Genomic DNA, 16,340 nt, shown 5'->3' on the forward strand with positions numbered 1-16,340 from the left:
AAGTTTTTTATGTTTTTTAAAGACTTTTTTTGCTTATCAAGGCTGCATTTGATTAAAAATACAGAAAAAAACTGTAATATTGTGAAATATTATTGCAATTAAAAATAGTGGTTTTCTATTTTAATATTTTTTTAAATATAATTTATTCCTGTGATGTAAAGCTGAATATTTAGCATCATTACTCCAGTCTTCAGTGTCACATGATCCTTCAGAAATCATTCTAATATTCTGATTTGCTGTTCAAGAAACATTTATTATTATTATCATCAATATTTGGTTACATGTACATTTTTTAGGACACTATACCATTCAAAAACTTGGAGTCAGTATTTTTTTTTTTTTAAGAAATTATAGAAATTAATACTTTTATTTAGCAAGGATGTGTTAAATTGATCCGTTGATGATAAAGACATTTGTAATGTTACAAAACGCTACATTTATGTTTTTGAGCAGCAAATCAGAATATTAGAATGACTTCTGAAAGATCATGTGACTGGAGTAATGATGCTAAAAGTTCAGGTTTGAAATCACAGGAATAAATTACATTTTTAAATATATTAAAAAAAAACAGTTATTTTAAATGAGCAGAAGTGACTTCTTTAAAAACCTTAAAAATCGTACTGTTCAAAAACTTTTGACTGGTAGTGTATATATAAAATTTATAAGAAAAAACGCTTCATAATATGAATACTTCATAAGAGATGTTTTACTTATCATGTAGAAATACTGTAATTGTGCAGAAACGTATGCATGGTGAGAATCGAAAATAGACCATAGAACTGCTGACATGGATGATTGAGAAAAGCACATTCCTGTTTCCATATGTCTTTCTTTCCATCCTTTTTGTCTCTGGTCTTTTTCCACGGCAGAAGCAGAAACAGGTGGACTTTGACAGGAAGGGCACAAATCCCTTGCTTAGACTCACATACACCTTCTGACTTTGTATTTAGGCACTCAACGTCAGCTTAGAATTTATGCTGTTTATATTTCCCCCATACAGTGAATATTTATGAGTCCAGCTGTCCCTTGCTCAGTTGTCTTCATTAATGAAGCGTTTGACTTGTATGAAAAACTATCAACAAAATGCCCAAAAACCCACTGCACAGGAGATCAAAGCTCTGACCAAACACCCACGGCTAAGACATCTTGACCGTCCGTGTCAGGACTTGGCAAAGACTGAGCCTAACTGAGGAATGGCTTTGAGACTGAAGACAAGAATAATGGAACCATTCCTCCAACATACACAGATACTGGAAAATGTCAGCAGAACCAGCCAGGTTGACTCCGAATAGCATAGATACATTCCATCAAAATCACATCTGTATGTTAGATCAGTTAAAATATTTAAAAATGTAACAGGAGCCAAATGTAATAAGTGTCACAATTTCACATTTTAAAAGAAATTTATGATGTTTTGAGTGCGTTTAAGCATGTTTCTATGCAGTTGCTAAGGTGTTATAAGTGATTTCTCGATTGTGTTAGTTTATGGGATTTGTTTTTATAATGCGCCAGGCACAATTGCTTTGAAAAGCACACCTCTCTATAACTAGCTGCACAATTTGTGGCATCATTCATGCAGCACAAATGGTGTGCAACAAACCAGACACACAAGTTTCAAATCAACATGAAATCAAAACTGCCCCTGCTTACTTTCTTAATGCACGTTCCTAATCTTCTTGTGAATGATTCATCAGTGCATGTTATTGCAAAGAAAATAAGTCACATTGACTTGAATTCTTACGGTATGGGTGTGTTCAGATCCCTTTGAGCAATACACCTGCTTCAGAATGCACCACCATGATGCATTATTGTTGCTTTTGAATAACGTAATTTCTTCATGCAATTTGTACAACAAAATAAATTGTCACTGCATGAACTCAGATGGTCAGTCTTGCCCTGATTATGCGTGTGAAAAAGAGAGTAGACCGAGATCTCAGGCACAGGAAACAGAGGGTTCCTGTTTTTTTGAGGCAGGCGCTATTGTCTCCCTCCCTCTCTTTCTCTCTCTCACTCATAAACACACTTATCTGCAATTGTTCCCTTTAAATCATATTTTGTCTGCCCCATCCTAGAGGCTCGCACTGGAGCCATGCGCTGTCCACTGTGCTTTTTAAACCCTGAATGAAGGTACATTTTCTGCTGTTCTCTTGAACTTTCTGTTCATCAAAGAATGTAACCTTAAAATGTAAAATATTAATCAGCACAACTGTTTGCAACACTGATAATATTAAGAAGTTTCTTGAGCAGCAAATCAGCGTATTTTAAGGTTATTTTCTGAAGGATTGCATGACACTGAAGACTGGAGTAATGATCCTGTAAATTCAGCTTAACATCACAGGAATAAATGACATTTTATACTGAAATATAAAACAATTATTTTAAATTGCAATAATATTTTACAATATTACAGTTTCACTGTAGTTTAAGCAAATATATGCAGCCTTGGTGAATATATAGATTTCTTTCAAAACATTAAAAAAAATACCCCATACGTATCTGCTACTTTATCTACTAACAGTTTTTTCCAACTGTGGATGTCCTTGCATGCCCTCAAAATAAGCCTTTGTCCAATTTAGAGCACGTATGGGGATCATTTTGGACCCAAAGCGTAGCTAAGTAAACCTACCCAAACACACACTCAGATTCTGAGTGCAGATCTGTTCTCGCTGGGTGGTGGCAGGAGACCAGGGTTTAAGCATGTAAGCTATTTAAGCATCTGGATTTAATGCACCATTAAGGTCAACGGCTGACCAGTCTGCACCTGTAACGCTCCTCACCAAACCCAGCAGCCCCTCCTCTCATTCAGCTGCCAATGGTCACTATTTCTCCACATTCTCTCTGTCATTTTACCACAGAAGCATCCAGTTTATGAACACAAAGTTCCTACTTAGAAACAAAAAAGCATTTACATGCAGCCTGATGCCACTGCAGAATGTTTTTAAGAGTTGTGTTCCTGTCCCAAACCTGACCTTCATCTTCTCATCTCATTCTTTAAGTTCTCAGTGTTGTTCTCTTCACACCCTCGCTCCCTCCATCACCCCCTCCGTCTCAGTGCAGCCTGTTCTGTTGTGTCTGCCAACTGCTCTCTGCTGGATCACAGGTTTCCTGAGCTGGAGAGCCGGGGACTGGCAGTCTCAAACACTGTGAACGGCCAACTTGCTTTTTTCCCACTGCGCTTCGTGTACGTTCTGCTCACTGAACACGTACTCCTACGCAAACGCCCAGGCAGTAAATAATCACAGATTACGAGAAGAATCACAGTGATTACTGTTCTGATGATAGATAGATAGATAGACAGATAGATAGATAGATGATAGATAGATGAACGACAGAACGATACAGACAGATGATAGTATGACAGAATGATAGAAAAATAGAGATAGAATGATAGAACGATAGATAGATAGATAGATAGAGAGAGAGAGAGAGAGAGAGAGAGAGAGAGAGATAATGATAGATGATAGAATGACAGACAGAAGGGTGGACAGAATGACAGAACAATCGATAGTATGATCGACTGATAGAATGATAGAGATAGATAGAATGATAGATAGAACGATAGATAGATGACAGAACGACAGAACGATATAGATAGAGATAGATAGATAGATAGAACGATAGATTAGCTAGATAGATAGCTAGACAGACAGATAGATAGATGATAGAACGACAGAACGATATAGATAGATAGATAGACAGATGATAGAACGACAGAACGATATAGATAGATAGATAGATAGATAGATAGAAGAACGATAGATAGATTAGCTAGATAGCTAGCTAGACAGCTAGACAGATAGATAGATAGATAGATAGATAGATAGATGATAGAACGATATAGATAGAGATAGATAGATAGATAGATAGATAGATGATAGATAGATAGATAATAGAATAGCAGAACGATAGATAGATTAGCTAGATAGCTAGCTAGACAGATAGATACATAGATAGATAGATAGATGATAGAACGACAGAATGATATAGATAGATAGATAGATAGATAGATAGATAGCTAGATAGATAGATGATAGATAGATAATAGAATAGCAGAACGATAGATAGATTAGCTAGCTAGCTAGCTAGCTAGACAGACAGATAAATAGATAGATAGATAGATGGAAGAATGATAGATAGATTAGCTAGATAGCTAGCTAGATAGACAGATAGATAGACAGATAGATGATAGAACGACAGAACGATATAGATAGAGATAGATAGATAGATGATAGAATGATAGAACGATAGAACGATAGAACGTTAGAACAATAGAACGAAAGACATATATATAGATATAACGATAGATGATAGATAGATAGAAAGACAGACAGACAGATAGATAGATAGAGAGAGAATGACAGATGATAGAGTGACAGACAGAAGGGTGGATAGAACAATAGAACAATTTATAGTATGATTGATTGATAGAATGATAGAACAATAGAGATAGAATGATAGAATGATAGATAGAGCGACAGAATGATATAGATAGACAGATAGATAGACAGACAGATATAATAAAATAACGATAGATTATAGATAGATTGAGAAAGAGAATGATAGATGATAGAGTGACAGACAGAAGGGTGGATAGAACGATAGAACAATCGATAGTATGATCGAATAGAATGATAGAACAATAGAGATAGAATGATAAAACAATAGAGATAGATAGAATGATAGAACGATAGATAGATAGATAGATAGATAGATAAACAACAGAACGATATAGATAGATAGATAGATAAACAACAGAACGAGATAGATAGATAGATAGATAGAATGACAGAACGATAAATAGATTATTTATGCTTTTAAATATTTAGTAATAATAGTCTTACTGAAATGAAGGTAGCACTGCACATAACAGTTGACTGAAAGCTGCCAAAGCCAAACCCTCTCACAAATGCCATATTTTGCTACATTTCTTCTTTACAGCCACTTGCAGTATTGAAAGAGACACTTGCTGACAAGTGTAAACATAACTAAGAATAACCCCGCGTTTGCTGTGGTGGTGATGTTTTTCAGGAGTCTCAGTGCTGTCTGTGAATGATGTTTATACCTTTTTGGCTGGTGAAGGGGTGTGATGGGTCACGGACTCGCTTCTGTTCTGTGCACTGAATGGGCGGATGTCACCCGCGGCATCCACAAGACACTGAACTGCGCCAAGCCGCCAACAGCGAGAGACACAGAGAGACAAAAACAGCTTCAGACTGATACCGTGCAGGCGTTTCATTTCCTGCCAGCAGTACATATAAATGACTGAATCCCACTTCAGGGAAACGTGGTTTAATAGACGTAAAACTATGTGTTAATTGATTGATGGGCTGTATTTAAAGATATTTTAAAGGAAAATGAATGAAAAAAAAGCTCCAAACCTTCATAAATATTATTGCAAATTATTTATTATAAAAAATACATCTTTTACTCCTTTTGTTCTTTTCATTTAATATTAAAGAGACAAACAGACTGTTAAAAAAAACAGGCTTAAAAATAGGTTAGTTGAATTTTGTCTTGTAGTATTTGTACTGCAGGACTCTGATGTACACTGCATGTTCCATAATGCTTTTCGGCTTACTACGTCATCAACCTGCGTTATTATTCTGGAAGTGGTGAGCTGGCTTTGAACAGCGGGTAAGAGAGTTTATTTTTATATTACCAGTGTATTTTCAATGTGCGTTTATAAGGTTTACGATCTGATCATTGTTAATAAGATAAAATATTGCCTGCGTTTAGCATTCTTTGTCAGATTTTATTGTAAACACACTGTAATCGTTAGCATTCGTGCTAGCTGCTCAATACGAGTGAGGATCAATGCCAATATTAATCAACAGTGGTGTATTTACGATTGTTTTTTGTAATATTTATAATTTCTTTATCATCCGATTTATCAAACTAGCAGTGTAAATTGTGATTGTCACTTTTAATCAAATGTATTTCATTAATTGGTTGCTTGAAAATTTATTATAGATATATAAATATGTATGTTTTTATTTCATACAGTGTTTTGTGCCTTTTTAAAATGAATTATGCTTTACAGTGAGTGTGTGTCCTACAATGAAGCATAATATGTGAAACAGAAACATATTTATTCTTACAGGTGGATTCTTCAGTTATAATTTTGCCCTTCACCGTCCCACAATCTTCAGCGCAATGACCAAGCTTCTGGAGTGGCTTCTTGGTGTGTCGCTGATCGGCATGGCATGGGGACTCGTTACCTTTGACCTCCTTGATTTGCAGTTGCCTCCCCAGTATAGAGAGCTGGCATGGCCAATGCCTGTATATCTGCTGGTGGCGTTTGGGTGTTATTCACTGGCAACTGTCGGCTACCGTGTGGCCACATTTAATGACTGTGAGGATGCGGCCAAAGAGTTGAAAGCACAAATAAAAGAAGCCAAAGAGGATTTAAAGAAGAAGGGACTGAAGATGTGAGAATTACATCTTACTGTTTCTCACATGCAGCCACTGTTGTTTTTTATTCATATACAAATGCGAACAGAGTCTCGTTGTTTCTGTTTACTTTGTGCCCAATATTTTCCTCTACACTGATGTCTGTACGACGATATTCACTCAAAACTGCAGCTCAGACCTGTCCAGCTTTGTTCAAGTCTATTTTCAACATGATGTAAATAATAGTTTGAAATGTAAACACCTGCACACCTGTGAATGATCTATTTTCAGAGTTATGACAATCTTATTTTAAACATTACAGGCACATGCACGTATTGTCAATGGAGAGTGGTGCTATTTCTGTACAGCCTCCAGAGTGTGTGTATTTGCATTGGCCAGGGAATGAATACAGCTTTTTTCGAACCAGTTGTTTTTAGCAGAGTCAGAATTCTTAGTCAGACTTAGAAACAAACCCGCTGTGTAGATTTGCTCTTGCACAAGGGCAGCGTTTCAGTAAATCAAACTATGTGGAATGGAATTTTGATTTAAAATATGAAATGTTGGGACTGTGTTAAGGCCACAAACTTTTGTCCTTTCTACCTTAAATTAAGGTTCTGAGCAATTTTTTGTTGTAATTGGAATACAAGTACTTTAAAGCACTGTATGTTAAACCATTTAATTTGAACGGGTCTTTATTAAAATAAAGGGCCTAAATAACCCTGCGTAATTTTAAACACCAGGTAAACGCAATGCAGTTTTTTTTAAACATAAGACTGCGATTCACACTGTACATTCTACATTAAACCCCGGTTTAAACTTATTTGCGATGTCAGTATCAGTGATTGGATGAAAGCAGCATGTGACGCGTTTACAAATAACGACTCTAGCGTCGCGAAGTTTGCCGAATGTATGAATATTTTTAGGACCACACAGGTAAGAATAAAACAGTCTCTTCACTTAATACGTGTGTTTTCCGTTACATCCGACGTTTCTAATATATATATATATATATATATATTTATTTTTTTTTGCAGTTGTGACTTTTTTTTCGCAGAATTGCGTGATACAAACTTACAATTCAGATTTTTCTTCTCAGAATTGTGAGATATAAACTTACAATTGTTATTTTTAATTCAGAATTCTGAGATATAAACCCGCAATTTTGAGAAATATGTCATAATTGCGTGATATAAACTCACAATTAAGTTATAAAGTCAGGATTGTGAGTTTATAACTTGGAATTCTGAGAACATATCAGTCTTTTTTCCCCTCAAAACTGGACTTTATGACTTGCAATTGTGAGCTGATAGCTCTGAGAAAAAAGAGAAAGTCAGAATAGAGTGTTTTCATGACACGTCATCTATTAACCATATTGGCGGTGTTCTGACAATTTGTGCTACCCTGTCAGATTTTGCTACCTCCCATTAAAACAGATGGTAGCATAATTCGACAGCGAAAAATGCTACCTATCAGATTTTGCTTCCAGCATGATATTAATATTGTGTGAGGCTTTATTAACGTGTACACCTACCTCAACCCTAAACATAACATTACAGTATGAAAAACACAATGCTGGTAGCACAATCTGACAGGTAGCATTATTTATTAAAACAGCGGCACTGAATTGAACAAAACATTAATATTTTGCTGATTATTGCTGCTGAAAATGGTCAATTTTTGTCATGTTTGGGCTGTATTATACTCGGCGGACTGGAAAAACAATTTGGAGTACTATAGACTGCCAAAAACAAATCATGAAGCCTGCAAAAAAATTGTCTGAGGAACAAAGGGCATTTGTGGTTGGCCAAACTAAACCAGATTGTCCAGGGCAAGAATCTTGACAACATTCGTGTTTGTTCTTACAATTTCCAGTCAGGTTGGTGAAATATTAGGCTAATATCTGAATTAATACTGCTCGTATGTATCTTTACCACCTATTAACTTTAGTTTGTCAAAATATTCTGCCTTTTTTCTTACGAAGTCCTTCTCTATATGATTTAGCAACTTCCACTTGTTTTTTCCGTGGTTTAGACAGCATAAATTAGCAGAACAATGTATTCAGTAGTACATTTATCGTGCAATCCATGCTGTTGTTTACATCCGAGTATCTCCAATATGGCCGCACATCCGGGTAACTGACCAAAACATAACGCAAGTGCAAACCCTCTGAGAAAAAGTTTGTATCACACAATTCTGAGAAAAAATTCAAGACGTAAACTCGCAGTTGCGAGAAAAAAAGTCAGAATTGTGAGATAGAAAGTCGCAATTACATTTTTTATTTTTCGTTCAGTGGTGGAAACTGGCTTTCAACATAAAAAGCCACTGTGTGTTGAAAAAGCCTATTTTTATTGTTTCCTCAGACATTCCACATGATGAAAATGAATGTTTGATACAAAATACAGTGCGATTTATTCTCAGTTGTGTTGAATTTTTGCTCTGCTGTACTCTGCCATAGATTCTGATCTCAAAAAATGAACTTCTGTGCACATAAATACTGAAATGTGATCCACGTCCATGTGTTGGCTCTTGAAACACTAATCCCAAAGCCACTAAGTGTACACGGGCGCTGTATATAGTGCTGAATTAATCTGGTGTTTTTGGCAAGCAAAGCGCATTCGTTCTCTTCAGCCTTAACGTAGGCTCTTGTAACCATCATTTTTAAAGCCCTGTAGCCCCTGTGAACAGGCCTATACCTGTTTGCAGAACAAGAAAAAAGGAGATTTTTCATAAGTTTGCAGTTTTCTTGTAGGACGAGGCTCTGCCTGACTGCTGATTGGCTCCTGTTCAAATCTCTGATGTCACCCCCTGCAGCCTCCTACAAGCTGTTGTTAGTTAAGGCCTGTTTTTCACAAACCCATAGTAGCATATGAGAGAACAGCATCAGCATTTTCTCCTGCAACCACAGAATGATTAACACCATGTTTATGCTTTGAGATGCAGTTTAAACAGCTGAGAAACAAAGCAAATGATTTGTATTGCAGAGAAATTTCTACGCTTGAATTAAGAAAAATTCAATGATCTGATTCAATGACCCATTATTGAGAAGAAAATTGCAGGCTTTGCTTTCTGCACCGTGGTAATTTTCTGGTCCTGATCAATAAATCTCTCTGAAATGTAGGCATTGTCAGCCTGGGTATGCTTAAAGCAAACAAGTGAAAAACAAACATGCATTAAACATCCCCTTTTTGTTCCACTGAGGAACGAAAATACGGATTTAGAACAACATGAGGGTGAGTAAATCTTCATTTTTTAGTGAACTTTTTCTTTAAATTAAAAAAATGTATAAAGTTCAACAGTCATTAGATGCTAGTATACAGAATTAATGATTGTTATTTTCACTGTTGGTTTTTTAAAGACTGATTATTATCACTGAAAGAAACATTTTGTGCAACTTGGCTTAAAAACAGGCACATTTATCTCAGCTGACCTGTTTCAACCGCCTTTAGGGGTTAGAGGCGGCACATTTTGCGAAATATAAGACAGGTCATGCTGCTGTTGTACGTCAAGAGACCTTTATGCCCCATACTTCACATTTGTCTGTTATGCAACGCGATACTTCTTCTAGTCTGTTATTGTTGGGAGAATGAACTGTATGTGCCTCATTTAGATTGAATACGTGGTTCTAACTTAAACCAACAGTGACCCAAAAAACAGATCTGGACATTTAAGAAGAGAAATGTATGAATGCTATTGTATTTGATCACAGAATGGTGTTTCATTTAACAAAATATTTAAAAAATAATTAATAAATACAAATTATTTATTAATTAAGTCTTAATTATAATTAAGTCTTCTTGTCAAATTTCGAGGAAAATAGCTATGAAAAATAAAACAATAGCTATCTGGCTATCAGTTAACATTTTCCGATAACACATACAGCCAAAGTTATGTCAGGCAAAACGGAAATTTGTGAGTTATTACATTTTGATTACAAAGATTACAAAGACAAACATTATTTCTCATTTAGAATAACATGCACTGATGAATCATACACAATAGAATCGGGAATGTGTATCGATAATGTAAATAGCATCAATTTTGCTTCCATGTCGACTTGAAATGACATTCAGTAAAACTCCAAGCACACCAAATGTCTGAATGGCCTAAACTGTCTAAGTAGTGTGCTGCCAACATATGAACAAAGAGAAATCCTATCTGAAGTGCCAGTGCCAAACTTTCTCTAGAGTCTTGTTAAAATAAATACGAATGTAAAAAAGATGGAAAATGAGTGGAAGTGTAGAGTAATGCCTGAAAACTTTACCTCCTCTAAAGGTATGCACTTCAGTGAATGTAAACCTTATTGTTTAAGCTAATTAGCTCACTGTTTAAGTAACATGTGCTAGCAAGGTGTGTTTGTCAAAGAATCTGAGACTGTGGAACAATTCCAGCTTTCTTTCTCTGTGACCAATACGTCAATATCCAAATATGCCTTTATTAGGACAGAAACCAGTAGAGACCATCTAAGAGTATGTAGAAGATAATAGGTCCTATAAAATTAATACATTCAGTTGGTGTTCACCACAAGAGTTTTGTTATATGCTTGACTCAATAGCTTATTAAAATGCCTGATCAAAATCCTGGTAGTGTTTATGGTTTTGGTTTAAGTGAAACTTATTTCCACCTTTTAATCAAAGTCTTTATTATTATTATTATTATTTTGTTTTAAAATTACAAAATGAACGTTTAAACAGAAATTGGCCAGAAAATTGGCTGGAGGCTATCAGCAGTTTTGTCTGTGCTTTCAAAAGTAGTATCGTGGTTGGTTTCTTCTGAAATTTATGGCAAGCATAGCTTGAAATTCAATCACGTTTTCATTGTCTGAACAAGAATTTATGTTCAATCCATCAAGCATAGCTAAAATCTAGATGCGGCGGCCCCAGACCCCATCCTGAGAAGCTGCATGACAATCTTTGTTGTTTAAACTGCCTGATAATAATTATGGGGTTTATGCATTCACTTTTCTGATATTGTTGGACTGGTTATAGTATGTCTCTGGGTTTGGCTTTGTGTCTTTGAAATAGGATTCAACAGTAAAAAGAATGAAGTGTTTTTTTTTTTTTTTTTTTTTTAAATATGTCAGTATATTTGCTTGTACTCAATCCCCAATGAATTCAAAGAAAAACCTAAGAAATCCAGGTTTTACTCAGTGCACACAAAGAAAGATTACTCATGAGGCCATCATAACTTTATTTTTTTTTTTTGTTTTGTTTTAGAAATCATATCTTCCTGGAATTGTACCATGTTTACTCAAGATTCACTGAGCTATCTGCTTTTAAGGCCAAATGAGGTCAAAAATAAGATTTCCCAATTTCTCCAGTTATCTCAACTTCATCTAAAGATTGTGAAATCGAGGTCAGATGACATTTGGTGTAAGCCTGTGCTTTACCTTACGTTTTATACTAAGAAATTAAAATAACAGAATTGTTGCACAATTTATTGATGAAGTTTTAAAGCTGATTTTAACTGATTATTCAGCTGCCAATCCATGCAACAATTGTGGTAAAGGTAGGCAACTACTTAGAAATAGAAAATAATAATAATAATAATAAGAAAATAAAAAATATGTATATATATAGCCCCACCCCCTTTTTAAATGACCAATCCACCCTTTTCTTTAATGTGGAAATAAGCTTATGAGTGAGACGACTTTTGGTTCGTTAGCCGCTATAGGGAAATAACGAGAAGAATAACAACATGCAGTAAACGGTAAAACTGCACTACAAACCAGTGTGCTCATAATTAAGATAATACATTAAAAATATAGCTGCAAGCAGTGAAGGCATTTGATCATGTAAGGAGAAAGGCATATTGTTTAGCAAGGCTGTACCCACCAAATCCAGGTAATTTACCATAGAAATATTATGTTTTTTTTTTTTTTTTTTTACGTTTATGACTATTATAGCGCTTGCTGTGGTTCGCACCTGCTGTGTGCAAAAAACCAAACAACATATTGTACAGTTGTTTACACCCTAGAAAAATGCATTATTGCCCCCAGTGGCTGATTTCTTTCAAATTTCAAGACCGTGCACACTGATTTTTTGTTGATAGGACAAATGGTTGCGCAGTTATAGACATTTTTGTTTTTTTCCCTCTTATAGCACCACCAAGTGGCCAAACTCTGTGATTTTTTTCCTGTGACCTCAGATTAAGGTCCTACATAAGTGTTCTGAGTTTGAAGGAGATATCTCATTCCGTTCGGGAGTTATATGTTTTGCTGTCCCTTTGTAATGGTCGAAAGTTCAACTTTTAATCGATAGTTTTTGATATTCACTCTCCAGACAATCTTTCTGCACTGGTTTGGTTCCGATTGGGCGAAAAACCTAGGACTAGTTCGCAAAAGTAGGTTATTCAAAAATGGTGAAATACCTGAAAATTTTGCCAGTATCATGCATTTTATCCAGCGTGAGCAAAGGATTCCAACGACATAAGACACTTGAGCCTGTGACTGATGGTTTAGGAGTTATGAACAATTTCATACTTTTGTTCACTGTAGCGCCCCCGTCAGGCCAATTGGGGTGAGCCTTGGTCACATTGTAGGTGGTGTGAGTACTATCATCCCTCCAAGTTTCAAGTCTCTATGACTTTGGTCTGCACGATAAGTTTTACGTGGAGATCGCTGATCCGTGACCATTCTAACAATTACAATTGGGGATCAGCGCTATGCTATTGATTTCAGCCACAGCTTCAGCGTCTATTTATAGTGTAGGGGGGTGGGACGCTTCAGATTGTAGAGAGAATTTGATTGGACAGAAAGTTTGATGAGAAGCTAAAGTGCAGGGTGATGTCATCAAAATCATTGATATACATACTGGTGGAAGTTAGAGACTGTAAGTTTTTGAATGAAAATTTTGTCATTGTTTTGATGCACACTGGCTTAAAGGAACACTCCACTTTTTTTGAAAATAGGCTCATTGTCCAACTCCCCCTAGAGTTAAACAGTTGAGTTTTACCGTTTTCGAATCCATTCACCCGGCTCTGGCGGTAGCACCTGGAAAATCGCACCTTTTCGTTTTTCATCCGTCTTTGTACACGATGTAACTATAGAAGAGTCAAGTTTTAAATAGGAAAAATATCGAAACTCTTTGGTCATTTTTGAGTGAGATGCTAACGGTCTGATCGTATTCAATGATCTATGCTAAGCTATGCTAGAAGTGTTACCGCCAGACCCGGAGATCAGTTGAATGGATTCGAAAACTGTAAAACTCAACTGTTTAACTCTAGGGGAGGTGGAAAATGAACCTATTTTTTAAAAAAGTGGAGTGTTCCTTTAAAGATAACCTTGCTAACATATTCATGCTAAAAAACTTCAGTTTTGATTTCATGATTTAATAAGTCGTGTCAAAATGACTGCAGTGTTGAAAAGTCTGTGGTTTTCCTGTGAAATTGAGCTATTTTAACACTGTTGCCAGGGGTTGTTTTTCATGTTGAAGTGACCCCAATAACATAATATTTAGCCCCTGGAATGATAATTTTACCAAAAAAAATTTTACCCTCTGAAACATGTTTTTTTAACAGGGGACCCCCCTCAAAACACAACTGGGCTACTTTTGGGCTAATTGTGAGTTGCATTTGGGAGGGTTTTGTTGTGAAAACCTGGCAACCCTGACTCCTTCAATGACACACACATAATTCTTAAAAATACATACCTGCATAAAGAGCTGATCCTCTCTGCCTCCACATTGATATCATCATTCATGTACAGAGTTTCTCCCACCCCCATTAATGTTGGATAACAGTATGAGACATATGCCGTCTGAGGAAGACTTGTGTCATATTTCTCTCCCCATGATGCACATGCTGTGTCCAGACAAGTAGCTGCTGTTCTCCAACCTGCTTCCTCCACCGATGACTGAATATGAGAATAAGCGAATGTGATATTAGACAAAACACCTATATCAGCAGCCTGCATTGATTTCAACATATACTTCCTGGTATGGTTTGTGGCTTTCATCAAGCTTCCTGTTGTGATTGTAGAGGCATTTAAATAATAATGAATGGAGTGTGTTATCATCTAATGAATGTTTTGTCTTTTACAGAACGTTTTATCAGATGAATAACAGAAATGGGATACAAAGCCACAGTATTCGCCCCAACTTGTGCAAGGATAAAACATACTAAGCATATTTCTTGATCAAGGTTTGTGTGTGTGTGTGTATTTGTAGCTCAAGGACAAAAGCTTAACATATTTATCATAAAGCATAGAAACAGATGTGCAGGACCAACTTATCTTGCAAATAGAAAAATACCTAAGTAACATTCTCAAACTTCAGGAGACATTAAAAGTCTGATAAGAGAGGGCCAACATTTTTTCCAGATGTGAGATGAATAATATACAGGAAGGAGGGAGAAATCTTGGCCCTTGTGTTTTTTTAGTCTCTTTGACACTGCAGTTGAAGTTCATTCAATTCAATGCATTTCTTTTTTAAAATGAAAAATATTTGTGGAATTACATGCACAGAAAACTGTTGACTCATCCGTTGAGTTTGTAAAGTGAAATTTGCATTTAAATGGAAGTCTAACAGAAATTAAAATGAGAAATTAGTTATAAATTATATTAATATAATTAAAAATTGCATAAATGATATTACTTAGAATTTGTATGATATGATATTATTTAGAATTTGTAAGAACTTCTTTTTGCTATCTCTACCTAAACAGATGTGGTTTTTTCCACATCCTACTGAGCTCTTTGTCTCCAGACATAATTTTTCATATGGCTCCTGTTGTTGTCCTTTTGTCGCTCGTTCGACTGACTCTGTGGTTTCTCTTTAGCAATAATGACTATTTAAAGCAAAAGTCCTCTAGTGAAGTGCCACTTATTCTCTTTAAACTCCCTAAACTCTTGAGAGGAGGTCAAACGGTTAAGAGAGGGGCTGATTTACAGTCGGAGGGTCAAAGCTCTGAAAACACACGGTCAGGGTGTGAGCTGCGAAACCAGTCTGCAGTGTGACAGCTGCTTTTACGGTCACAGCCATAAAAAAGAAGTAAAAAAGAAAAGAAAAGAAAGGCCTCTGGAGATGAGCAGGAGGAAGGGAGGAACAATAGTGTGTAGGAGACAGAGACAGACACAGAGAGACGGACAGAGAGAGAGAAAAAAGAGAGAGCTTTAGGGAAGGTAAACGAAGAACGGAGGCTGAAAGAAATGAAGAGAAAGAGAAAATGAGATGCTGCCATAGAGAAAGAGATGGTGACAATGATAGGTAAATAAAACAAAAGAAGGTGTGAATGAAAAGGTCATGCTGGAATGTACAGTACATAAGGAGGGTATGAAATACAGCCTGAAAAAAAGTTTCGTTTTTTCTTTTTTCGACTATCGGTCAGTAAAAAGAGGTGAATAACCTTCAGAAAATATTGAGATAAACAATAGGTCTTTTTCCCCCTATTCATTTTCTGTGACATTTGCAAATTTTGTGACTCAGTCATATTTTATTGTGAATTTATTTTCTAACAATAAAAATATACATTATATACAAATTTCAGATTAAATGTATATACTGTAAAATAGGTAATGTGGCAAAACTAGCTAAATTTATCTGTCATTTAGTAGCTACAGCTGGCAAAATGTTGGTTTGTAGTTATTAATCAAGAAATGTTTAAATTTAAGATATATTTAATTGTGAGAGACAGAGTTATAGTTTGTGACTTAAGATAAAACTTTAACCAAAAACCAGACTACAAACAAACAAACCAGCTAGTTGTCAAAGCAACATTTCTCATTTAACTTGATGTGCTAAAATAACGAAAAAGTAAAATTAATAAAATAATAAAAACAGTACAAATAAAACCTAGAATAAATTAAAATAAATAACTACTAAAACTTTAACTAAAACTGAAATGGAAAATATAAAAATTCAGATCACACACACACAGATTATATATATATATATATATATACACACACACACACATACACATTTGTAAAAACATACTTTTTTTTACATTTTGTTTAA

At 35.6% G+C, this 16,340-nt stretch overlaps 1 protein-coding gene across 1 annotated transcript; it reads left to right on the forward strand.

Moving 5' to 3' along the window:
- The first annotated feature begins 5,304 nt into the window (after positions 1-5,304).
- Positions 5,305-7,210, forward strand: dpm3 (dolichyl-phosphate mannosyltransferase subunit 3, regulatory). Its single transcript, XM_051136944.1, has 2 exons — positions 5,305-5,634; positions 6,101-7,210. Exon 2 carries the CDS (start codon positions 6,154-6,156, stop codon positions 6,430-6,432), a length of 279 nt encoding a protein of 92 aa, XP_050992901.1. The 5' UTR covers positions 5,305-5,634; positions 6,101-6,153; the 3' UTR covers positions 6,433-7,210.
- Positions 7,211-16,340: the final 9,130 nt, after the last annotated feature.

Source organism: Labeo rohita, chromosome 19 (genome assembly GCF_022985175.1).
Source record: "Labeo rohita strain BAU-BD-2019 chromosome 19, IGBB_LRoh.1.0, whole genome shotgun sequence".
In the NCBI taxonomy this organism is placed as follows: Eukaryota; Metazoa; Chordata; class Actinopteri; order Cypriniformes; family Cyprinidae; genus Labeo; species Labeo rohita.

Excerpts from the sequence above, each read along its gene's own strand:
- dpm3 (XM_051136944.1), top strand. The coding sequence starts at position 6,154 with ATGACCAAGCTTCTGGAGTGGCTTCTTGGTGTGTCGCTGATCGGCATG.